We start from the raw sequence: 24496 nt of genomic DNA, 5'->3' as shown, positions 1-24496 counted from the left end.
AGGAAATATGAAGGTGTTGAGTGCTGTTTATGACATGAGAAAATAAATTATCCAAGTTATTGGGTAATGACATAATACATATGACAGTGTGACTTGGAACAAAAAACAAACTCATGACATTATATCATATTCCTGTCATTGATTACGCAGGGATATACAAGTACATTACAGTTTCTCTCCTTTTTGAACATTATCAAACTCAAATACCCACCAAGCATGTCACCATACAGCATTTCATCCTCAACCTACAACACATCGCAAAGAAATCCATTACAATAGGGCTATTGTTGTGTGACTGCATAATCAAGGTGCCTTTTACAAAAGGGATAGTTAGGCTGTGAATGAGGACTTTATGGCTTGACTTTTCCTTGACCTTGCCCTGCTCAGCATACCCTGCTACTACTACTACTAGACTACCCGAAAGGGAAATTTCACTACTAACTACTACTGTATCACATAAAATAAATAGAACAAAATAGAATTTAACTTTGAGGAATGATTTTGCTGTAAATGTGCACATTAAACGTAAAATGTGCATTACCACTCAGAGGAGGAGTCTCCTCTCCTGGCACAGAGGGGAGTCGTCGATGACTATTGCGTTGGGCAGGCATGACCCCCTGTAACTGTCCTTATTGCAGCAGAGCTGAAGGAACCACCGACTGAAGGTTGGGTAGGGGGTGTGTAGTCTTCGTCAATTTGTTCAGTTTCTAAGAGTTGCTGGCTCTGATGCTGCTACCCTAACAGATGGCTGCAAAGGAAACACTTGCCACAACAGACTGGTATGAGATATGCAACATCTTGCTGCACACATTGAATGACCTAAGCTTCCCCAAAAAGTAGTCTGCTCTGTCCCTCCCTGTAAACAGCCTCGGTATTACATTTCCAGTCCAGTCTATTGCCAAGGTGAACGCCCAGGTATCTGTAGCCCTCCACCACCTCCACTTCTTCTACCAAAATGGAAATAGTGTTTATCTTAGTCCTGGGGGGATTTTAGAAACTGGATTAGTGACAAACCTGGCTAAATTAACTGTAATGTAAGTGGTAAACCTCCTAATAGAAGAGTCCTATGGATTTGTTTTGCTTGGAGAATGAAGCCATTGTGCTCTTCAACTTGGAGGTCTACCAGTTAATACGAGTTAAGTTACCCAGGTTTGTCACTAAACCACATACTTGGAATACCACTTTAGCAAATTATCCATAGAATTCACACGTGTATGCATATATGTAGGCTAAGCGGGGGTTTTTTTTTTGGGGGGGGGGGGGGGGGGGGCAGTGACTAAAAAGATAGAGAAAACCGTTCTCCTAAATTAAAAAAAAGAGTTTCTGACATATATATTTTTTCTGACAATCTATTATCCAGAAAACAAACCATCTGACGTGTTCAAACGTGTTGACGTCAGAAGTGGGACTGTGTCAACTACTAAATGGGGAGTATATTGATGGAATTCCATATAGTTTTGAAGATATTACCAACCACTTGCATATGAAACCCTAACAACGCCATATATTTTTGTTACATATGTCATATAAGTCAAATTACGATTTTGAATCATGAATTTTATTACTTGAGTAGTTTACGCATTTTCTCAAATCCCCCTTCAGAGATGTTATGATCCGGAGTTTAAGAGCCTGGTGGCGCTGCGCACAATTGGGTTGTGTCTGCTATATATTTGGGGGATATTTCAAGGAAGTGAATTTGCTGCAACAGTCTCTCGTGATTCACAACGGTTTTTGATCTGCAATTTCAATTCGGTAAGCATTATGTGTATTCATCTTTGAATATAGTTGACACCGACAGTCAATGAGATACGATTCACACGGTGTGGTGGCACTATAATGATCATTAGTATATCGATAGATAGATAGCTAGCTAACGTAGCAGTTGGACAACGTGCGGTTAGCTTGGTAGCCGCTACCATTTCTGGTCACTAACGTTAACCCTCTTGGCTAAGTTAGCTGAGCAACGCTAGCTTTTAGTAGTGATATAATAGTTAAAAGCAACGTACGGTCGACATCGATTGACAGACAAAGGGTCACCCCCACTTTTTTAACAGTCTGTTTCAAAGGAGATCGTGTATTTGCAACGAAGACGGGTAACCTAACGTTATGGCGGACATCATTGCCACATGTTACGTTAACGTTAGATATTACATCGATGAAGCCAGCGTGCTCGGTACTCCGCTTAATAACGGCTTAAGTAGGTCGAAAGTTAACTCACTTCTTGTAAATTGAAACTGATGCACAGTTAGCTGCTACTACGTTTATAATGCCGTGTCCTTGGTGTACAACCTTTTGTTTCCAACCAGTTGAATTGCCTGTCGCTAGCTAACGGTAGGTCGACAAGCGCAAGTTAGCTTCACTAACGTTGATGTGCAACGTTAACGTGTATTGTACGTGACCCACATGTTAACTCATCCATCGTTTGTGTGACCCAGTGCTAATTTAACATGAACCTTTAATATTATACAGGATCAAAGTATTGCTTCTGCTTAGTTTTGCAGACGTTTAACTTGTCTAATAAGCCAGCCAGTAACGTTCCTGCTTTCACTTCGAACAAAACTATCGTTACACAGTCTTTTGCGTCTGCAGCGAAGTTGTCAGGAAGGATATTCCTTGGTCTCTTTTTAATGTTTGTTACTTGGGTAGGATGGATTGCTTTGTCCTTTCGTTAGTTTGGTTTGGCAAACTTTGCATACCAAACATGGACATGAACTACCGGATGTGTGAGATTCGTTTGACTAACTGACGCAGTTTGCTCTGGAGCCATAATTTAGATTCCTACAAGGCTTGTCCTCACACTTAAATTGATAATGATGTTTGTTATGTCGATGTTGCTACGCCATGGCAATGTCATAGAGGTGGCCAAGTGGCGTCACACTTACATTTTTAACACCGCTAATTATTCAAATAAGCCATATCCTCACATTGGGTCGTGTGTTTGTCCTCAATTTCTTTCTTTTGTCTGACTGCATAGGGCGTCTTTTATGAATAATCAAAAGCAGCAGAAGCCAACGCTTACCGGCCAGCGTTTTAAAACTAGGAAAAGAGGTAAGCGATTTTAAATGAAAATATGTGATTGAGCCTGAACCCATGGCACGTGATCCTACCTAAAGTGTTAATTTCATGTTTCTCAGATGAAAAGGAGAGATTTGACCCTACCCAGTTTCAGGAAAGTATTGTACAAGGCCTAAATCAATCTGGCACTGATTTGGAAGCGGTTGCAAAATTCCTTGATGCCTCTGGTGCCAAACTCGACTACCGTCGTTATGCTGAGACACTCTTTGACATCCTGGTGGCTGGTGGAATGCTTGGTGAGTATTTTATTTACCCTAATATTTTAACAGTTTGTGTTGATTATGCTGAATTATGACAACTGACAATCATCAAATTGGACATCTGTTTCTCCTTTCCAGCCCCAGGAGGAACCTTATCCGATGACATGACCCGCACAGAATTCTGTGTCTTCACTGCACAAGAGGACCTGGAGACCATGCAAGCATATGCCCAGGTGTGTAACTGGGACGCTTGAAACCCTCTGGTGTGAACATTGATTTCAACTTTTGCGAGACCTCCGCCTGACGAAACTTCTCTCATTAGCCTACAATGCCCTGTAACTTGCTCACGTGTTGGAAGTTGCAGTCGCAACATCACTCATGCTGATGTCCCTGAACAGAAGGTTGGATTAAAGGGATTTGGTTAAAACTAGGGAGCTAGCTACCAAAAAGGCATGCAAAAACCTTGTAAAGCCCAACAATAACCCAGTTGCTACTGATAACTTTACTGGCATGTTGTATTTGGTCAATGTTCGAGGGATGGTTTGACAAGAGCCACAGAACTACTCGGTGCATCTCCTGGTTAGTGGAAATGGCTGTGTTTATCTGTCCGTCACATAAATTACCATAGAAATGAACAACTAGTTGCTTATAAAAACATACTGCAGACAGGTGTAAATTACTGAATACTGTTAATTTAACATGGCCAATTAAAGGGTCATTGTAATATTGATATGAAAAATTTGTAAACTAGGAATAATTCAGGGGTCATGACCCTGTTGTAAAATTAAGTGTGGAACCCGTCTAAGGTCCCATTACATGTACGCGGATACATCTGAATTTGAGTTTGTATGCTCTGTTTCCTCTCATGCTCCTCCATTAGATGGTCTATTGCAGTACTAAGAGAGGCTTAACCATGTGATATCATTTCTTGAAGAATCGCGTGCTTCTTCAGTGATGCATGTTTGCAGCATAGATGATATTTTCATAGCGGTCCTCAATGTTTTGTGTTTTCCCAGGTTTTTAACAAGCTGATCCGGCGTTACAAGTACCTGGAGAAAGGGTTCCAAGAGGAGATGAAGAAGGTTGGTGAATTTCATGAGTGAAGATTGCTGTATTTTAGGGTATGAACTAGTCGACTAAAATCGATGGCCAGAATAGTTGCCATGCTGAAGCATTTTAGGAGGAGGCGGCATGTTGGCGCTCTGGATGAAGACTTGCCACATTTAGCTAACTAGCTGTGCTAACAATTATGTTCATGTTAAAAGCCATGTTGCTTCACATTATGAACTGTAACATTTTCTATTTTGAAATACATTTTCTCTTGATTTAATGATTTGTTAATGACATTGAACATGCAGCCTAGCAAATCCTGTTCACATTCCCTGTGTGCCTTAACATTTATAATGCTAAACCAGAGCCTGTCTACTATTTAGAAAATCTCTGATTAAACTTAGCGTCTAAATCACGAAAGCTTTCTACAACTTGTGCATGCCCAATGTTGGTTGCATTTGAATGAATTTGAACAAGTAATGGTTTGTTGAATATCGTAATGCTACCATAGATAGCTTTCGTCAGAGGAACCAGACTTGTGCTCACAAGCAGCTGCCCTCACTGAATTGGTCCTAATCATTCTTTAAAACGCATATTTTTGAATGAAGTACTCACCTTTATTGTGTCTATCGTAAGATGTGCCAATAATGTTGAGCTCTTTTAAAAGCCTTTAGATAAATGAGCAATGAGTTATTCTGAGATTCATAATTCAAATAGTTGATTAATTTCCAATTCAATAGGGTCATTCAAATATCAAAATGGTTGTTAGTTGCATCTCTATTGTGTACTACAGCTCCAGTTTCTTGACACTACTTTTTATTTCTTTTTCAGTTGCTGCTGTTTTTAAAGGGGTTCACAGAGTCTGAGCGCAACAAGCTTGCTATGCTGACTGGTATTCTCTTGGCCAACGGGAACATATCGGGTCTTATTCTAAGCAGCCTCTTCAATGAGAACCTGGTGAAAGAGGGTAAGGTGTAGTTTTCATATGTTTTCATTCAGTGTTGTGCCAGTGCATGGGAGTTCTGCCCCGGCATAGAAACTCATGTCAGAACTTGCATGTTGGAGCATCCTAATGTTCTGGAGTGCAGGACTTGATGTACAGCCAACTGAGCTAGTGTGTTAGCTAACCCATATAGCAGGAGACTGTGACAGTCTGGCATTGGGGTGGATGTGTCAGATTAGACCCGGTTCTGTTCCAGAGGCCACTACCATCTGTCATGGAGTGGTCCTCCCTTTCTCGTCATATGCTGTAATGGCGGACATGCATCTTGGTGGTTTTCTTTTGCTCTGATTTTAATATTGGTGGGACCTTACTTTTTCAGGTGTTTCTGCAACATTTGCTGTGAAACTATTCAAAGCATGGATTAATGAGAGGGACCTAAACTCTGTGGCTGTGGCTCTGAGGAAGGTTGGCATAGACAATCGTCTGATGGTGAGTAGAAAAGATGGCCTTACTGCTAATACATTTCTACTGCTGGCCCCACTAAACTCTGGTAATGGCTGATTTCTCAGCCAGGATCAGGAGAGCCCAGCCTGGTGCAGAGTGTCTCACATGTGCATTTTCTGTCTCAGGAGTTGTTCCCAGCCAACAAGCGGAGCTGTGAGCACTTCTCAAAGTACTTCACGGACGCCGGGTTGAAGGAGCTGGCGGATTTTGCCCGCAACCAGCAGAGCATCGGGGAACGCAAGGAGCTGCAGAAGGAGCTCCAGGAGCAGATGGCGCGTCAAGATCCCGTCAGAGAGGTGAGTGGACCAGCGAGCCCTGGTGCTTGGGGAAATAATGGTTGTCTCCGAGTTTGACTTTGCTACCGGTCTCTGTCGGGGAGGATTTGACTGCAGTCAAGACTGGCCGATTTCTCCTTCCCGTTGTAGTTTACAACAGGCGTGACTCATAGTAGGGTAGTGTTCCTTATTAATGTATCCTGCAAACAGTTAAAATTCCCCTTTTACTTTTCAAACTAACATGATGACCTGATAAATGAACTATAATTTCATCAATCACTGCTGAGATGCATTACAGATCTCGTAATCTCATCACAGCTCCTTTATCTTCAGCCGCCACTGTGGCATACAATAGTGGAGTACTGAAAGGTTTTCAATACCACTGTTGCAGAACTCTCATATGAGATCCGGATTTCTTCATTTTTAGAACTTCACAAATTCTTAAGGAAACGCAGGTCATGGGAGGTTCCCGCCATTGAGGGTGGCGATCTGACATGACGGTGTGTTTTAGCTTTTGCAGCAGATTGAAAGCGACCGTAGAGCCGGTTTAAAAAAATTAAAAAAAACGGCAGCCGCCTTTCTCCTGCGAGGCTTTAATGGCATGGGACACGTTGACGTTCCGCAGCACGGGCTAAAGTCGGACCAAATTTATAACCAACATGCGTTGTTAAATCCAGCTTGCATCACATAATCCAGGAGTGCGCAGCAACTGGACACAACCATTGAGTGAAGGCATTCCAGGGGATACTAGGTGTGGCTTTATGAGTAGGTTGTCACAATTTGTTGGTCAGGAACTAAATCGAAAAATGCCTTGTAACCGGTTATTGGATTGTCTGACTTCACTGATGAAAAAGACAACCTTGTGTCGCTCATTGTTTTGGCAGACTTGAGGGACGCTTTTGGAAGATTTGGATTTTTTTTTTTTTTTTTTTTTTTAAATCTTTAATTTGTACGACGTGTGTTTGGATTTTTATTCATTTCTTTTCCATAGATCATGGCCTATGTTCGTGAGGAAATGAAGAAAGGCAGCATCACTGAGCAGGCGATGATCAGCATCATATGGTCCTGTGTGATGGGCTGTGTGGAGTGGAACAAGAAAGAGGAGCTGGTCACAGAACAAGCCATCAAACACTTGAAGGTGAGAATTAGAGACCGCATAATGCCCTTTTATCTAGAATAGGTTGTGACCTTTTCTCAGGCCCTTACCAAATTCACTAATGTTGATCAAATAGATTCTGCAACACTCAAAATGAGGTACCCAGTTCCTGCTACATGACACCTGGTTATGTCTGTGTCTAAATTTGATTAGGTTAAGTTATGTTCATGACTTGTGTGGATTATAATGCACATGTGTGGGTCACTCCCAACAAATATGGACAGACAATGAAACAATGTAATCTTAAAAGGGTCCCAAAGCTTTCAATCTTGTAATTCGAACATGGCTGTTCTGAGAGCTGGTGTACAAGCTCCAGTGCTATTCCTAGAGATATCTCTAATCTAGTAGATTAAGTCTGGATTCTGATGGTGAATGAAAGAATTAGGGGAATAGTCAGTAAATCCAAGGAAATGCGTGTTAAATTAGGAGGGGGAAAAGTCAGAACACCAACTATGCTTTGTCAGCAAAAATATGAAGTCCAACAAATTAAAATGACACTTTTTCCACATTCTGCAGAAAGAGTCTTCCAAAAAAAAAAAAAAAAACATCCTGATATTCATAACCAGCGAGTAACCTTAGCCCATACTCCAAAAAGAATGCATGTCCCAAACAGCCTTCTGAAAGCTTTGGGAGCCACAGCATACCACAGGAAATGAAACTCACCATCTAGGAGCAGATGCCTTTCACTTATAGTAGAGTGTGTGCGCGCATATTTGAGAAGGAACATTTCTATCTGGTTGAGGCCACCCCCCTCTATTTCTTCTCTTACTTCCCTCATACTACTGTTAGTACTGTTACTACCAAGTTGCAACACTGTTCATCTTCCACTGGGTCAGGCACTTCCTCTTAAGCGTTTCTTGACCTCTTGTATCCACAGCTCTACAGTCCACTGCTGAATGCCTTCACCACCCAGGGCCTGTCTGAGCTGACCCTTCTGTGGAAAATTCAGGAGTACTGCTATGACAATATCCATTTCATGAAGGCCTTCCAGAAGATCGTGGTGCTGCTTTACAAAGGTAGGTTCATTCCCCAGAAGTGTCTGTGAACAGATTTGTGCACTGGTGGTGTTTTTGTATTTATTGCTTTTACTTTTTCACAGCGGATGTTTTAAGTGAGGAGGCCATTCTGAAATGGTACAGCGAGGCTCATGTTGCCAAAGGGAAGAGCGTTTTCCTGGAGCAGATGAAGAAGTTTGTGGAGTGGCTGAAAAATGCAGAGGAAGGTGAGCAATGCACATGTGAAGGTTTTTTTTAAACGGAGGCTATTTTTTTTTTATGTGGGTCATCGGTACTTTTATTTTGGTAATAACAAGGCTGTCTATTTTTCAGAAACCGAGTCTGAAGAGGAGGAAGCCGAAGCAGACTGAACTACAAGCCTTCATACGTTTTAACATCAAGTAGCACCAGAAGCTGTAGAATGTTTTGTTGCATAAGTGCGCGTATTTCTAGTTTTCCTTAGTTTATTATTTTCTTTTTCTTTTTTTTTTATATATATTCTACCTCCTGTACTCTCAAACTGTAATGTCCTAGATGTAATTTAAGGGCTTTGTAACATTGGTCATTATAATTTTTTTTTTCTTTTTTCTAACTAATAAACGTTTATACTTCATACGGCGCAAATCACTTATACATACAGCTTACGATCTTTTTAAATATGGTGACAAATTGACACTTTTTTTTTTCCAAATGTCTTTTTTTATTTTATTGTAAAGTTTCTCTACCATTCAGTTATTTTTGGAGAAATACTAGCTAAATTGTTTGGACATCTTTCCATACCTTATTCAGAAGACAGATGTTTTTTTTTCTATCTCCTGTTGGTGCATTTCATTATGGTTATTGTGGCCAAATTATGCCCAGGTTTGTTTTCTGGTTTGTGTGGCTCATGGTTGAATGCCCTTATGACACAATCACATGAAATCCATCAATGTGCCAGCCTTAAGATTCAATAGTCCCCCACCCCACTCTTGATATCAATTGACTTTAAAAAATAAATAAAAATGAAGACCGTGAAATGTGTTTGTGTAGGGTCTGTGGGTTCTCTGAAGTGGTTTTCTTGTTCAGATGCATCTTCTGGACTATGTAGTCACTGTACTCCACCTCGCATGCTAACACTTCAACACAGAAATAAATTACTCAATAGATGCAACAAGCTTTGCTAATAGCCACAGTGGAATTTAAAACATGCTGTGTCTGCTCCTCGATGATGCCCTGACTTTCTTTGGTACTTGGCTAAAGTTTAAGATTGTATATGCCATTAAGACAACAGTTAATCAAGTATGCAGTACAAAGACTATATGGTGAGGTAGATGTTACTGAACATGGAACAAGCTGTACATCATATTAGCAGAGGTATGAAATTAAGTTTGCGATCATGAACGGTCAGCTAAATGAGTGGTGTTCAGCCCATGAAGTTTAACTCCATGTGACGGTCGAGGTGTAGCCTTCCTGGAAAAAGCTGTAACGCCAACACGAGTGTAAGTCTTACAGATGGGTTAAAAAGCAATGTTTTCCTATATTCAAGAAACATTTAAAAATACTTGAAACCGCAATAATCGAACCTTCAGACTTGCATACTTGTAACTACGGTCAGAAACATCACATGCTATAGTTTGTTAATGGAATCGTCATCTACCATTTAAACTTTTTTAATTTAATTAAATTCCAATGTATCCTCCCTCGGAACTGCAAGCAGTGCTTATGACAGCGTAATAAACAACTTTAATGATCAGTTTCTACAGGGTTCAGACTAATACCCTACTGGGATTGTCCGGATGTACTGTATGGGCTAGTGTCTAGTCTTGCCGTTTTGGTCAGGATGTCAGTATTTTGTTCTCCCAATGGGACACTGCTATCTACTCTAGTAAAGCAGTCTGGTTTGCTATGGAAAGCAACTAAAGAAGCTAAAATAGTTTAAAAGTTTAGTTGTCCAAATAAAAAAAAAAATGTATAAATGAGAACCTGATCAGAAAATATTTTAACAGTTGCCAAGTTATCATGATTGTGAAATTACAACATGAACTAGGACTAGGTAACGCCTTGTTCGTAAAAGTTGCCTTTACTCAATGTGAAATCCTTTACTCCCCTCTAGTGGACAAAGTGTGTCCTTCCCTTTTCGAACCCACCACCAGTGCCTAAATCCTGTTCTCTTAAGTTTTCGTGTGTTGAATGGTAAAAAGTTTATATTTCCACAAGATCTAGCATCTATGCATGTTGAAAGAAACACATCACAACATTTTTTACTATTAAATGATTTTAAACCGACACATTCATACTGTACACACACTATAAAATGTAAAAAGTTAGTGTATTTACAAAACATCCAACATCCTACATTAGATTGATAAAACATTCCTAAACATTACATTCACATTTCCCGTTTCCATTTTTCCCGTTCACTGTTCCTAATCACGTTTCCTTGTTTTCTCTGTCTAAATCTTCCCCTTCCTCTGATTGTTTTAACTTGTGTTGTGGTTGGCTTGCCTCTTCAATAGCTTGCTCTGTCCTGCTTTGCCATGTCATCTTGATGCATCTCCTCACACTTTATTTCCACCTTTTCTCTTCCCTCTTTTTCTGCCTGATAATCATTTCTATTTCCATTCTTCTCTGGGACTACATCCCTTCCATCCTTGTTGTTTTCACATGTGTCACTTTTATTATTTGGTCGTTCCATCTGATGCTTCATTTGATCTTCAAGGGCTTTGCCCTCCACTGATTCCTCTCCATCACTCATTCTTTCCTCTTCGTAATCATCATCATCATCATCATCATGGTTTTCCACTTGTTTCTGCTCGTTCTGTAGTTGACCTGGCACCTCAGTATGATGTTGTTCTCCTTCTGTCCGTCCTTGATGCACCTCAGTGTCCCCTCTTTCTTCTTCCAGAAGTGTCTCCTTGTCACTCTCTCGATTTGGGTTCACCTCATTGTATTTTTTATCCTCCTTTTCCTTATTGTCATCAGGAACACTGTTGTTTTGATCCCCTTTTTCCTTATTGTCATCAGGAACACTGTTGTTTTGATCCTCTTTTTCCTTATTGTCATCAGGAACACTCTTGTTTTGATCCTCTTTTTCCATATTGTCATCAGGAACACTCTTGTTTTGATCCCCTTTTTCCTTATTGTCATCAGGAACACTGTTGTTTTGATCATCCTGCTGTCCATCTTTCTGTGTCCTCTCTTGCTTTCGCTCCACATCCTCTTCCTCTGTTGGGTAAAGTTTTTCAGCCTCCCTAACATCACTCACACTTTCAACAGTTTCATCTTCAGTCACACTGTGTTCCTTTTCATCCATTGCAATGACCTCTTCATTAGATACTGCAGGATGAGCTTCTTCCTGGACCTGGTCTGTATCGGTCTCCCCAGCTTCTCCCTCCTCTTCCAGTTTACTGTCCTCCTTTTTCTGACCTTTACCTTCCTTCTCTCCATCACTGTCACTGATAGTTTTATTATCTTTCCCTTCTTCCAAATTAATGTCAACATGCTGCTCTTCTTTTAATGGTTGGGCCTGCAACTGGGTGTTGTCAGGCTGTCCTATGTCCTCTTCCTTTCCTTGTTCCTCATCCTTATGTTCCAGGTGTTCCTCATCCTTATGTTCCAGGTGTTCCTCATCCTTATGTTCCAGGTGTTCCTCATCCTTATGTTCCAGGTGTTCCTCACTCTGTAGCTGGCCTGATGGTTCCATGTCTCTCTCTCCATCAGACTCAGTTTTCGTCAGCTCACTTGCTTCTTTTTCTTGCTCCTGACTGCTTTCATTTTCTGGTTCAATCTCAGTATTATTCTCTTCATCCTTTTTTTCAGGTTTGCCAGCTTGTTCATGTTCATGCGGGCTGTTTGTGTCATTTTGGTGTTGGTCTTGCTCTGTCTGCTCTTGCTTGAATTCTTCCTCCTTAGCTTGGTCTTGGGTGGCTTGATTGTCAACAGTTTCTGTTTTTCCATCCAGTTCATGATCGTCTTGAGTTTCATTTTCATCGCTGATAACTTCATCAGTTCTTTGATCTTCAGGTAAACAACTATCCTGTTCCTCTACTGCCGCACCTTTAGGTATGCTTTGATCTTCCCCTTGCTTCAGTGGGTTCTGTTTTTCCTGTTTTTTCTCCTCCAATGGCGTATTATATTCTGTCCCTACACTCTCTAACTTCATCTCACTTTCTTCACCATTCACTTCATCTGACACACTGACATCTGGACAGTCTATTTGGTCTTCAGGTAAACAACTACCCTGTTCCTCTAATGAAAAAAGCTCCTCTTTAGGTATGCTGTGATCTTCCCCTTGCTTCAGTGGGTTCGGTTCCTCCTGTTTTTTCTCTTCCACTTGAGTATTACTTTTTGTCCCTTCATTCTCTGACTTATTCTCACTTTCTTCACCATTCATTTCATCAGACACACTGACATCTTGACAATCAATTTGTGGTTCCTTCAAACTGGTATTGCTAGCTTGCTTCAAAAGTTGCTCCTCCAGCTCACTATTTACACCCACTGTCTCTTCATCAGGTTCCTGCCTTTCCTCTCGTCTCAGCTCATCCTGTTGTTGGCCGGCCATCTCACCATCTTGCCCTTCCTCTTCCTCTTCTCTGTGATTTGTGTCAACGTCAACTTCAACACCATCACCCTGCTCATCCTCACCCTTCCTTTCCCTTTCTCCCTCTCTCACATCATGACATGTTCTCTCTGGACCCATCTCTCCATCCTCTACTCCATCATGCTCTCCTGTCCTTCCCTCCTCCAGACCTTCACTAACATGAAGCTCCTGTTCTCCTTCATCCCCTGTCAGATCCTTCTGCACCTCTGGCTCCATCATCTCCTGGGGTTCTGGAATGCTACTGCCTTGTTCATTCTCTCCAAGAGGCTGCTTTTTGGTTGTGATGTCGTCGTCCTCCTCCTCTTCCACCTCCTCCTCTTCCTCCTCAGCAGTCCTTTCTCTTTCATGCACTATACCACTTTCCCCCTCATTTCCTGTTCTCTCTGGCTCAGGGTCCATCGCAGCTTCATCTTGGTCATCCTGTACATTCTTTATTTCATCCTTTGGAGCATCTTCCTTTAGATGCTCCTGAATAGCCTGTTCTACCTCAGGAAGTTCTTCCTTATGTTCACGGTCATTGGCTTCCTCCTCTTCAGTCTGATCCGGAGGAACTCTCTCACCATTCCTTTCTTTATCCACAGAACCCTCTTCCACAACCATCTCGTGGTTCTCTTGATTTTTTAAAAGTGAACCACTATCTTCCTTTTCTTGTTTGCTACTCTCCTCCTCCTGACCATTTTCTGAGGCTGTCTGCTGCTCGTCATTTCCATCTTTCTCCTCTGCTACCCCTCGTTCAGATGTCATATCAGCACCTCTCTCTGTGTCACTCACATTATCTTCTTCTTCACAGCATTCCCTTCGGTCTTTTCCCTCAGTCGTGACAGTGATGTTGTGGGAATGATAAGGTTTCATTTCTTCAGACACACCCTCTGGATTTAAATTAGAACGTCCATCATTCTCAGAATTCCTCCTGCTGCAATTGACAGCATTCAGTTGCATGTCAGGCTCCTCTGCACTAGATGAGGAATGACTAATGACAGCTGATGCAAGGTGTTTACCATGCAACTGTGATCGGACCACCACAGCTTTCTGGTCCAGTGTGACCCTCTCTACAGGCACAGGTTTGGATTCAGCACTTTGATCTTCCTGCTGCAACCCACTGGCTGTAGATCTGTCTGGACTGTTGCGGTCCTTAGCTCCGAAAGAGCCATTTGCCTGTTCATCTCCTGCCCTAGGAGGCCTTAGTTTAGCATGGCTTGGAAGGGTTGCTCGTAATGAGAAAGAAGAACGTTCTTCATTTTCTGCGTCTTCAATAGCGCCACTCTGCCGGTTGAGATGTACAGCTTGAAAGAGCACAATGAATAAATAATAATGAACCCACTCAGGCAAATCCACTTTCTGAATCAAATATCACATCATTTCTGTGTGATTAAGTTATTTTCATCCTCTATGTGTTCACTATTTATTTACATGTGTTTTTGTTGTTGCATTTTCTCTTACCACGATACAGTCCCCTTGATTCCTTCTTTCCTCCTTCATAGGGAAAGACAATTTCATTATTACACTTGTCAGATAAGTCAGAATCATACAGTTCCACTGTAGCAGATGTTTTTATGCAAAGCATCTTACAGTGAAGTACAGATACACATTGTAATCAGTATGTGTGGTCCTTGGGTTATCAAACCCAGGACCTTGATGCTGTCAACACCCTCTCTAGCAATTCGGCTACAGGAACATCCTCTTGTGTATAAACAAATAAATAAAATAAACAAATAATTCTTACAATTGGCTTGAATTGATGCAAGTGATTAGGATGCATGTGTCCCTAATCTAAATATCAAAATGATCACCTGTGTTCTTGTTAGTTGCTTGGCCTGATGACAGCAGGTTTTTGTTTTCTCCTTAAACAGTAAAAACAACAAATATGTGAGTGAGGGAGTGATATAATCATTATAATCACCAATAACTTAATGTCCAACTACCAAATGTCCTCCACAGTCAAACTTCGAAGGATTCGAAACATTTATACTTTATCTGAGTTTTTCCATTTTGAACACGAAAGTCAATTTTAGCCCAAAAGTTAAAAAAAAAATCCATATTTTCAAAAGTTCCAGTTACAGGTTATAGTTGGAATTGGACACACAAGTGTCCAAATGGATGTCACAGAGGCACCTGCACCATGCACCATGCACATGCGATCAACATACATGTTTTATGGAAAAACACTATATAACCTCCTTTGGGAGTGTTAGTAAATATTACACATAGATTCCAAAAATCCGGGCCAAAGTATTCCTGTTGTTTAATTACTTGGTCTGTTTGGTGGTAGTCACTGGTCTGTAGCTCAAATACTTCATATCTCCTCTTTGACAAACATTTAAATTGAGGTTAAACCAGCCCGTGTTTTTGAGTTTTTTTAATTTATGATTCAATAACTCAACTAGTTCAGTATTAGGGGGAATTTAGTCTCACACTAGGTTTAAATCCTGTCTCTCACCTGGGAAGAAAACCAATGTGACCCCATATCTACATACAGTGTCTTGCAACAGTATTCAAACCTGCTTTATTCATTTTTAATGTTAGCAGTGAAGGAATCAGCTGCGTATCATTGTACAAGATTAAACCTGTTTCCTGAAGTGATCATAACTCAGAGAGTCTCAAAATATATGGTATAAAATTAATACTATCAGCAGACAAATAACTTATTTTGCCTAAATTTACACTAGACAAAATTATTTTGCATTGTTGTGCTAGAGCATCACTATTTGCACTAAAATACTGATTGGGGACTTTCCGGTAATGGCTGCCTCGAGCTCCTTTTAGCCAACATTTTAAACTCCGCCTAAACTCGAAAAATAATAATAGAACAGAACTTAATTAAAATAGGAGCGGATAATGAGTACAACTACGAAGCCCAAAACCAAGAGGAACAGGGAAAAGCCAAGGAAAGACGATATTAAAGTCAAGTCTAACTCTAGCACGCTAGCCGAAGATAGCAACCAGGATCCAATCACCTCACTTCAGATTGGCTCGGACGGAATTAGCCAACAGATTTTTACCATGCAGAACGGAGCTGAAGACTTAAAAACGTTCAAAGAAGAAATAACAAGTCATATGAGAAGCGAATTGTCACAGTTCAAGGAAGATATGGACCAGAAACTGGCGATAGTAACTAAAGACTCCCAAGAACAAAACGAAAAGATAGATGCCGTTCTGACACGAACTGAAGAAGTAGAGGCATGGAGCACAGAGGCGAACGATGTTCTACAGCATCGGTTCCCAAACTGGGCAAGTTCACGATAAGGTCAATCAATCTTGACAAGAGCACATGGAAAATGGACAACAGCCGTACACTAAGTGGAGCAGCTAAACGAAAGCTAAGAAAAGAAAAAGAAGCAAGGCAAGCAGATATTGTCAATCAAGTTCCTCGCAAGACTCGAGTTTTGACAAATGAGCAGCTTACATGCAGACTGCCCAATGGCCAAGTGGTTGATAGACAGTGGATAACGTATTCCCCATCCACAGGAAATATTTACTGTTTTGCATGCAAGCTGTTTTCTTCAAAATCTCAAGCATTCGTTACTGGCTACTGCGAATCTGCGAATCTGTGAGCACGAGACAAGTGGAGAACATCTAGAGCCACAGGTGCCACCGTGGATTCCGACCTTATGAAGCAAATCGATGGAGAGAGGCAATATTGGAGAGAGGTGCTTAGGAGAGTGGTCTCTGTCATCAAGTTCCTGGGGGAGAGGGGTCTCGCATTTAGGGGAAATGACGAATTGCTAGGTTCACCACACAATGGCAACTACTTAGGCATCTTGGAATTGTTGTCACAATTTGACCCGTTCTTGGCAGAACATATTAGAAATTTTGGACAGATGGGTAGGGGCAGTGTTTTGTATTTATTTTCAACAATTTGCGAAGAGTTTGTAGAACTTATGGGACAGAAAACCAAACCAGTAATTATAAATGAATTACACAATGCTAAATATTTCTCTGTAATAGTCGACTCGACCCCTGATCTATCCCATGTAGATCAGTTCCCCCTATATTTAGATTTGTTAACAAAACGGCGATGTAGTGGAACGCTTTCTAGGTTCTGAGCCCATCACTAGTCACACTGGGGAAAGTTTAGCAGACTGTGTTGTCTCAATGGTGCACGATCTTGCCCTAGACTTGACAAACTGCCACGGACAATCATATGACAATGCCTCTAATATGTCTGGAAAATACAATGGATTGCAGGCGCATCTAAAGAAGAGGAATCCATTGATTCACTATGTTCCCTGTGCTGCCCATTCTTTAAATCTGGTCGGAGTCAACAGTATTGAAGCCTGTAACAATGTAGTTGGCAAGTATTTTGACTTGTTACAGTCTCTATATACATTCACCTCCGCCTCCACGCATCGCTGGGGCACAGTATTTGGAGATTCAAATGTGCGTATCAATCTCACTCTTAAATCTCTCTCCACTACACGCTGGAGCTGCCGTGCTGACTCAACAAAAGCACTTTGGGAAAATGACCAAAAGATACATGAGAGGCTTAGGACTTTGTCTACAGATGACACAGAAAAAAGGGACACGCGCTCTGAAGGGGCGCTCTGCGCTCTGTGCACAATTGGTGACATTGGAGATGGCGTTCATGGCCAAGTTTTGGGATACTATATTATCAAGATTTCAAGCAACTAGCGCTGTTTTGCAGCGAGGTGATATACGTAGCCCTTGTAACTGCAGTTAGGGCACTCGAATCCTTGCATGATTTTGTGGCTGCACAGAGAGACTTTTTTGACAGTTTTGAGAGGGCCGCTCTGAGTGTACCCGGCGTCCGCCACACTTACAGACATGACAGCCATCGCAGAAGGAGACGCAAGATTTTTGCTGACGAGAGTGGAGAGCAGGATGTTGAGCTTGATGGAAGACGCAAGTTTCAGGTAGAGACCTTCAATGTTGCAATCGACACGCTTACTCAGAGCCTTGGACATCGTCTGGAGGCCTACAGGCACCTGTGCAGTTTGTTCAGTGTGCTTTTCTGTGAAAAGTCTGAGTCCAATGCCTCAGTGATTGAGAAGGCTAAAGTTCTGGCATCTGCATACCCATCTGACCTAGATGACAGTTTAGGCGATGAACTGATTCAGCTCAGTTTATTAAGCCCGAAGATGACACAAGCCCAAAAGGACTGCTCTGAATAACTCTAGATTGTGGCCTGCAATCTATGCTTCTGAATGTTTATGTGGCGCTGCGGTTATTTCTGACTCTGCCCGTCTCTAATTACGAAGGGGAGCGGTCATTCTCCGTCCTGTCCAGGATCAAAAATGAATTGAAGACTAAAATGACACAAAAACGGCTCAAGGCACTTTCCCTCATGGCAATTGAGAGCGAACTGACAAAAACACTGTCAAAAACACTTTGACACGTCCAGGCCCGTGGTTTCTTAATCCGTCCATGACCACAACTAGTACGGGTAGAGCAACCCTAAATGGGTGGACTCACGCTGCTAGGCGGGGGCCCTTTCCCTGCGAAAGGCCTTCTCCCCCAAAACGAAAGAGATGTCAATGTATAATGAGGCAAGTTGACATCTCTTGGAAGTCAACTTTATGTCTTTCAATGGAAAGGATTTTTTTTTGTTTGTTAAATAGTTCTTTGCTGTGTATTGTTAATGTCTGTTCAAATGTTGGCCTAAGGGGAAGTGAAGTTAGAATTTGGATAAATAATAATAATAATGACAATGACATATGAAGAAATGAAGGTTATGTCTTTAAATGTCAATGGTTTAGGAAACCCAGTTAAAATAGCTAAAGTAATGAGTAAAGTGAAAAAAGATAAGATAAAAGATTCCAATGTAGTGCTGGACCATAATCTAGATACAACTAGTAAGAAAAGATGTAAGATGAATATGTCAAGACTGGTAAACAAAACATGGGAGGAAATGGGCTATTTTGATGTATGGAGGGATATTCACCCGCTAGAAAGAGACTACAGTCACTATTCAGCAACACACTCAGTATACTCAAGAAAAGATCATTTTTTTTATGCAAAAAGAAGACAGGCACAAAGTCAAAGAATGTCAAATAGGCGTGAATGATGTGTCAGTTCACAGCGCCATATATTTAACTGTTTACTAAAAAGGCAGAAAGAGAAATGCACTGTGGAGGCTGAATGTAGGTCTTTTAAACAATGAATCAGTAACAGACCAAATCAAAACAGGAATTCATAATTACCTGGAGGAAAATGATAATGGTGAAACAGCTCCAATCTTTTTGTGGGATGCCTTAAAGGCTGTCATGCGTGGCAAACTGATAGCAATTACTAGTGGCCTCAAAAAGGCAAATATTGCACGATATCAGTCTCTTCAAACTGAACTTAAGATGACAGAACATAGACATAAAGAAAGTCCAGAGGATAACACAAAACAACAACTAAAAGAGATACGACACAAAATAAATGTACTGCTGCAGCAAGAAGTTGAAATGAAAACAAGATACCTCAAACAAACGTACTATGAAGTAGGCCCAAAAGCTGAAAAACTGTTGGCACGGAAACTGCGTAAGCAGCAAGTAGAAAGAGCTGTCCATAAAATACAAGACCCAAAATCAAACCGGCTTACATATGACCCAAAGGGAATTGAAAGTGTATTCAGAAATGATTATAAGGAACTCTATACTCAACCATCAGTTATAAACAGAGGAGAGACCAAATCATTTTTTGACTCACTGGATTTACCCTCCATAGGTGATATACAAAATAAACAAATAGCATCAACCATAACTACAAAAGAAATTCAGAAAGCAATTATTGATTAGTCTAGATGCGGAAAAAGCATTTGATATGGTTAATTGGGGTTACCTATACATGACACTGGAAAAATTTGGTCAAGATTCCTTATTAGGTGGAATACAAACACATAACAAAAAACATATAATAAGCCTTTTTGCAGATGTGATGATTTACTTGAAGGATCCAGTGAACTCTTTTGATAGATTAATACTCTTAATTAGACTCTAGAAAAGTTCAGCTGGTACTCTGGGTATAAGTTAAATGTAACAAAGACACAGACCCTCATTTTCAATACCACACCAACACAGAAACTAAAAAAGCACAGACTAAGATGGGAAGCGAAATCACTTAAATATTTGGGAGTAAACATAACCAAAGACCTTTCAGAACAGTAATTCTGAAGAAGTAAACAATATGATAAAAACAGATATAGAGAGGTGGTCTACTTATCCCATGGATCTCACAGACAGGATAAATGCAGTCAAAATGAATATACAACCCAGGTTATTATACCTATTCCAATCACTCCCAGTGGAGGTGCCCCAAGCACAGTTCGCAAAATGGGACAAATTGATATCAAGATTTGTATGGGAAGGAAGACGACCTAGAGTGAGCTTTACCACTCTCCAGTTACCTAAGGATAAAGGAGGTATGGCACTTCTAAATTTGAGGGAATACTTCTATGCAGCACAAATCCATCCACTTCTATGTTGGGGGAATAATACCTCTATAACCCGCTGGGAGGATATAGAGATATGCACTCACAATTACCAGATCCAAACATGCATTGGTGAAAGGCAAACCCCTCTACAGATTGATCCAGTAACATATTTTACGCTAGATACATGGCACTCAGTTGCTAAGCAGTTGAAAATAGGTAGGGAGCTTAGTCTTCTAAAATGGATTGCATTTGGCAGAGAATTTATTCCAGGGAGGATGGATATGACCTATAGAAGATGGGTAAATGTAGGCATAACGGCAATATGTACCATTATCAAGGAAGGTGAAATGCTGAGTTTCCAAGAAATTAAATATATTTGTGGTGTAAGGAACGCAGATTTGTTCAGATATCTACAGATGGGGGACTATTATGAAAAAAAAAAATAAGAAAGAAGGATGGGGAGGTTCATCCTCTGATCAAGATTCTTGTGACGTCATACTAGAGAAATACCTAAGGCAATTTCAATTCTTAACACTCAACATTATATATGAAAGCTAAATGGGAAAAAGAGCTAGATGAGGAAATCTCTACTGAGATTTGGTATGAAATGTGGAAATGTCACCAGACCACCACACAATCTCATAAGTGGAGAGAGTTTGCCTGGAAAAATCAGATCCGTTACTTTATCACCCCCCTAATTACAAGTAAACAGTTGTGAACTCCGCAACCATGCTGGAGACAATGTGGTGATATGTCACCAAATCATACACATATTTTTTGGAGCTGCAAGAAAAATAGAACCTTTTTGGAGAGAGGTACATGAAGTTGTATGCCAGACCCTGGGATATCCAATTCCCTTTACATGTACAGTCTTATACCTAGGACATTTAGAAGAGTGTGTAGCTAGAGATGATCTATATCTGGTGAAAATTCTTCTTACAGCGAGCAGGAAGACAATCACAAAAAATTGGCTGAAAGCAGTTATTTGCTAGGAACTGGGGAAAATGGATACAAAATTAAACATTTGTAGACATGACTGGACAATAAAATATAAACATTATTATAGAATATTAAGAATGATATTATATATTAAAGGACTCATATAAGCATAATATGGCTCCTGTAAAGTCTCCTCCTGTTAAAGGCCAGGTTCACCCTTGTATTTCTTTTTCTTTTTCTTTCTTTTTTTTTATTAATTTGTTTCTGTTAACCTATTTCCCCATGTATGTTTTTAACCATATTCCTGTTACTGTATGTACAATATGTTTGTGTGTCTTACTTCCAATAAAGACAAAGTAAAAAAAAAAAAAAAAAATACTGATTGGGAAAATATGTGTGAGTATCTTTCGTAACTAAGATGTGATGGTGTCTGAGGTGATGACCATCAGGGGGGTAGAATACTTTTGTAAGGCACTGTAATAACCCCCTTTGTCTACATAATGAAAGGTTTGAGGTTCTAGATATGATCATGTTTATGAAGTGTTCATTTAAATCCACAAAAAAGATTTGTAGTAGTACCTCAGGATGAACATAAATAAAAACAATAACAAACAGCAACTTAGCTGTCATCACTTAAGCATTCAAGTACTTAGCACTTAACTTAACTCACATATCCAATTAACTGGCTCTGACTTCCAACCCACAACATGGCATAAATACGACTTTCCAAAGTCGAACCCCAAAACATGTCTTACCATTTTCAACGTCCGCCTGCTTGTGTGCCGGATTCTTTTTGAGGAGTTCTTACAGATGAGAAAAACAGACAGAAAACCTATTATTTCAATACAAATGATGATTGTTCAATACATCATTATATACATTGAGCTTTAGAGACTAGAGGAATGTTGATTTCATGCTTACTTTGCTTTCTTCTGCAGACCAAAAGTGGAATCAGAATCAATAGGCATAAAGCACATATGGCAGACAGGATAACTACAGCAATAATGCCAGGAGAGATACCACCTGTAATACAAATATGAGAATTAGTTTTTGCTCAGGAGTCAATGTCATTGCACAAATAAGTATACATTTGTGGATGAACTTTGAAGATCATCCATAACCTCATATTTTGCATATAGTTAAACTTTTACTGCTTTGATGAACATTAATAGGAGTGAGCTGTGCGGAATAGTATAGAAGGTAAATCCGAGAAGGTCCTGATCAACTTGATCAAATATACATATACACATCAAACTACAACTGTGCAATAAGGGAACAATAAAACAACCATGGTATTCTGATCTATTTGTACACAGAATCACCCTCTGAGGCAAATGTATTAAGACTTCACACCAGCTATTCAAAACCTATTAAAATGTCTGACCTGACTGGCAGTCTCTTAGAGTGAAGGTAGCCTGTTTCTCGCTGATTTCATTCTTCACAATGCAGGTGTAAACGGAGTCCAGGTCCTCCTGTTTGCCAAGCCGCAGCTCTGAGCCTAGATGATCATACACCGTAGGCCCCCTCCACCTGTACCTTACAGGGGTGTCCACCTCTACACCACAGAGGAGCGTTGTCTCTTCTGATTCTGGGTCAGCCTGTTTGCAAGTCACTTTTGGCTGAGGAACACCAGCTACATTTTAAGACACACAAAAAAACACATAAATGATCTGCATGCTGCATAGGATTTTGCTGGAAGTATCATTCTTTTATCTTATCGTTTCTTTTGCACAGTGCACAAGTATTGTAAGTAATCTGCAGTATTGGGTGCGGGATAGGTGTGTCTGAGTCACTGATAAACCGGACTCGTAGGCTGCGAGTGCTCAGCAGAAAGGCAGAAAGGGCGTTTCATTCAGAACATATATGGTTCAATGGTTCTGCTGTATGTGAAACACTGTGACCAAAAACGTGCCATACATACATGCCATATATGTGAATATAAAATGAAATGATGGCAAAACGACACGATTAGAAATGCAGGCATGTCTCAGTCCCAATAAGAAACGTCAGAAAAGGCCTTGATCATTGTCATGCAGTAAGTGTCTTACAATTAGCCACACTGACAAAAATGATCCACATATTAACCTGATAGGCCACGTTTATTCGCACAGTGCTTCACATTCATACAGGTATGCATGGTAGGACCTGAACACAACAGAGGCGTCAAAGGCCAAGGTCCCGAGTTAATGGATTATTAATGGACATTTTGTTCGTGTCTGACACACTAGAAAGACAAGACCTATGTGTAGGCTATAGTGTGTGTTGCAGTTGAGGTGAATTACACACCCGAGTTCTACTTTCAGAAAAGGGGATTTGAGCAGGCTAACCTTATAACAATGCGCGATTAAAAGAAGATAAAGGCGTACTTACCAATTACTTGAAGTTCGTGTTTTGAGTACTGGTTCTTCCCATTCACAATAGCTGTTGACTCATAAACACCGTCGTCTCCGGTAGTTAACCTCTTTACAGTCAATTCTCCAGACTGGAAATCTAAAACAATCCGTTTTTTAAACGGATCAAATATTAAAACTTGTCTCTGGTCGTACTCTACCGCCGTGTTGCCATTATGTGTCCAGGTGACTTTTTCCAACTTTCCCCTTAACTGGGGATTTAGTGTAATAGTACTTCCTCGTTCGCCATTGATAGCGCAAAGGACTTCATCTGAAAAACGAAAAACGAAAAACATTAGTGCATCCAGTTGAAATAAATCACAATCAAGAATACTCCAAAACTACACACCCATAACGTTTCTGTGGTCAATTTTAAACCAAGGCTAATACTTGATTTCAACCATCGATACAACTCTAAATTTCGCGTTTGAATCTTTTATGTTTGAGTAGTTTGGGTTATTCTAAAAGGAGAGTTGGTATAGGCTATTCATAGTCAAGGAAATAGGAGTTTAGTTAAAAAAAAATCGACTTACCCACATAACATTTCATTAATATGAATACCAGCAGATGAAGTAAATGCGTGTTCCTCATCGTTTGGGCATGCTACTGTTCGCTTATAGTTTAGAGATTTACGTCAATTTACCAAGCAGCCTACTAGTTCATATGAAAGAACACAGCGAACGAAGTATGCGCGGAATTATCTGATGAGTCAGGAGATATCCATATACATGTCAAAGAATAGTTGTAATCATACTTCAGGACAAGCACAAAGGTGAATTGGCTGTAGCCCGAGTGGGAGGAGCACGTTTCCACTGCGTAGGCTACCTATAGTGCAAATGGGAGAGCCAGAGAACAGGTGGTACAGTAGAATATCTGTAGCCCACTCAGTGTAGTGAGGTATTTTGGACTGCTTCTATGGCCCCTGAAATGGAAGGATAGAGTTACATATAGAAGCATGCTTTTTTATTGATTATTGTTTTAAGGCTTCTAAGATTTTGTTAGATGGCTAAAATTG

At 40.5% G+C, this 24496-nt stretch overlaps 2 protein-coding genes across 3 annotated transcripts; one reads left to right on the top strand and one right to left on the bottom strand.

Moving 5' to 3' along the window:
* The first annotated feature begins 1638 nt into the window (after positions 1–1638).
* On the top strand, positions 1639–9214 carry LOC105908018 (basic leucine zipper and W2 domain-containing protein 1-A-like). The gene is made up of 12 exons (XM_012836454.3): positions 1639–1752; positions 2975–3048; positions 3135–3311; positions 3414–3508; positions 4292–4357; positions 5157–5292; positions 5648–5757; positions 5898–6068; positions 7039–7185; positions 8081–8219; positions 8303–8425; positions 8532–9214. Exons 2-12 carry the CDS (start codon positions 2985–2987, stop codon positions 8567–8569), a joined length of 1266 nt encoding a protein of 421 aa, XP_012691908.1. The 5' UTR covers positions 1639–1752; positions 2975–2984; the 3' UTR covers positions 8570–9214.
* On the bottom strand, positions 8788–24267 carry cd58 (CD58 molecule). Of its 2 annotated transcripts, none has more exons than XM_031559464.2 (8): positions 24015–24267; positions 23462–23581; positions 22476–22724; positions 22013–22114; positions 21847–21894; positions 14568–14618; positions 14218–14250; positions 8788–14060 (listed from the first exon to the last, which is right to left on the bottom strand). In XM_031559464.2, the coding sequence occupies exons 1-8, from the start codon at positions 24070–24072 to the stop codon at positions 10687–10689; spliced, it is 4035 nt and encodes a 1344-aa protein (XP_031415324.1). In that variant the 5' UTR covers positions 24073–24267; the 3' UTR covers positions 8788–10686. The 2 variants fall into 2 exon arrangements, with proteins under 2 accessions (XP_031415324.1, XP_031415319.1); XM_031559459.2 differs by having other exon boundaries at positions 23462–23752; positions 24015–24265.
* Between the last annotated feature and the right edge of the window lie 229 nt (positions 24268–24496).

The sequence above is a fragment of the Clupea harengus genome, chromosome 2 (assembly GCF_900700415.2).
Source record: "Clupea harengus chromosome 2, Ch_v2.0.2, whole genome shotgun sequence".
Taxonomy (NCBI): Eukaryota; Metazoa; Chordata; class Actinopteri; order Clupeiformes; family Clupeidae; genus Clupea; species Clupea harengus.
The sequence above is the reverse complement of the archived record's forward strand: the minus strand, read 5'-3'. Positions and strand labels throughout refer to the sequence as shown.

Coding starts and splice junctions, on each gene's coding strand:
- LOC105908018 (XM_012836454.3), top strand. CDS start 2,985: ATGAATAATCAAAAGCAGCAGAAGCCAACGCTTACCGGCCAGCGTTTT. Junction 5,293..5,647: donor TGAGAACCTGGTGAAAGAGG/GTAAGGTGTAGT, acceptor TTACTTTTTCAG/GTGTTTCTGCAACATTTGCT. Junction 8,426..8,531: donor GCTGAAAAATGCAGAGGAAG/GTGAGCAATGCA, acceptor TCTATTTTTCAG/AAACCGAGTCTGAAGAGGAG.
- cd58 (XM_031559459.2), bottom strand. CDS start 24,072: ATGAGGAACACGCATTTACTTCATCTGCTGGTATTCATATTAATGAAA. Junction 22,725..23,461: donor ACACGAACTTCAAGTAATTG/GTAAGTACGCCT, acceptor CTTAAAATGTAG/CTGGTGTTCCTCAGCCAAAA. Junction 21,895..22,012: donor GGTCTGCAGAAGAAAGCAAA/GTAAGCATGAAA, acceptor CTCATCTGTAAG/AACTCCTCAAAAAGAATCCG.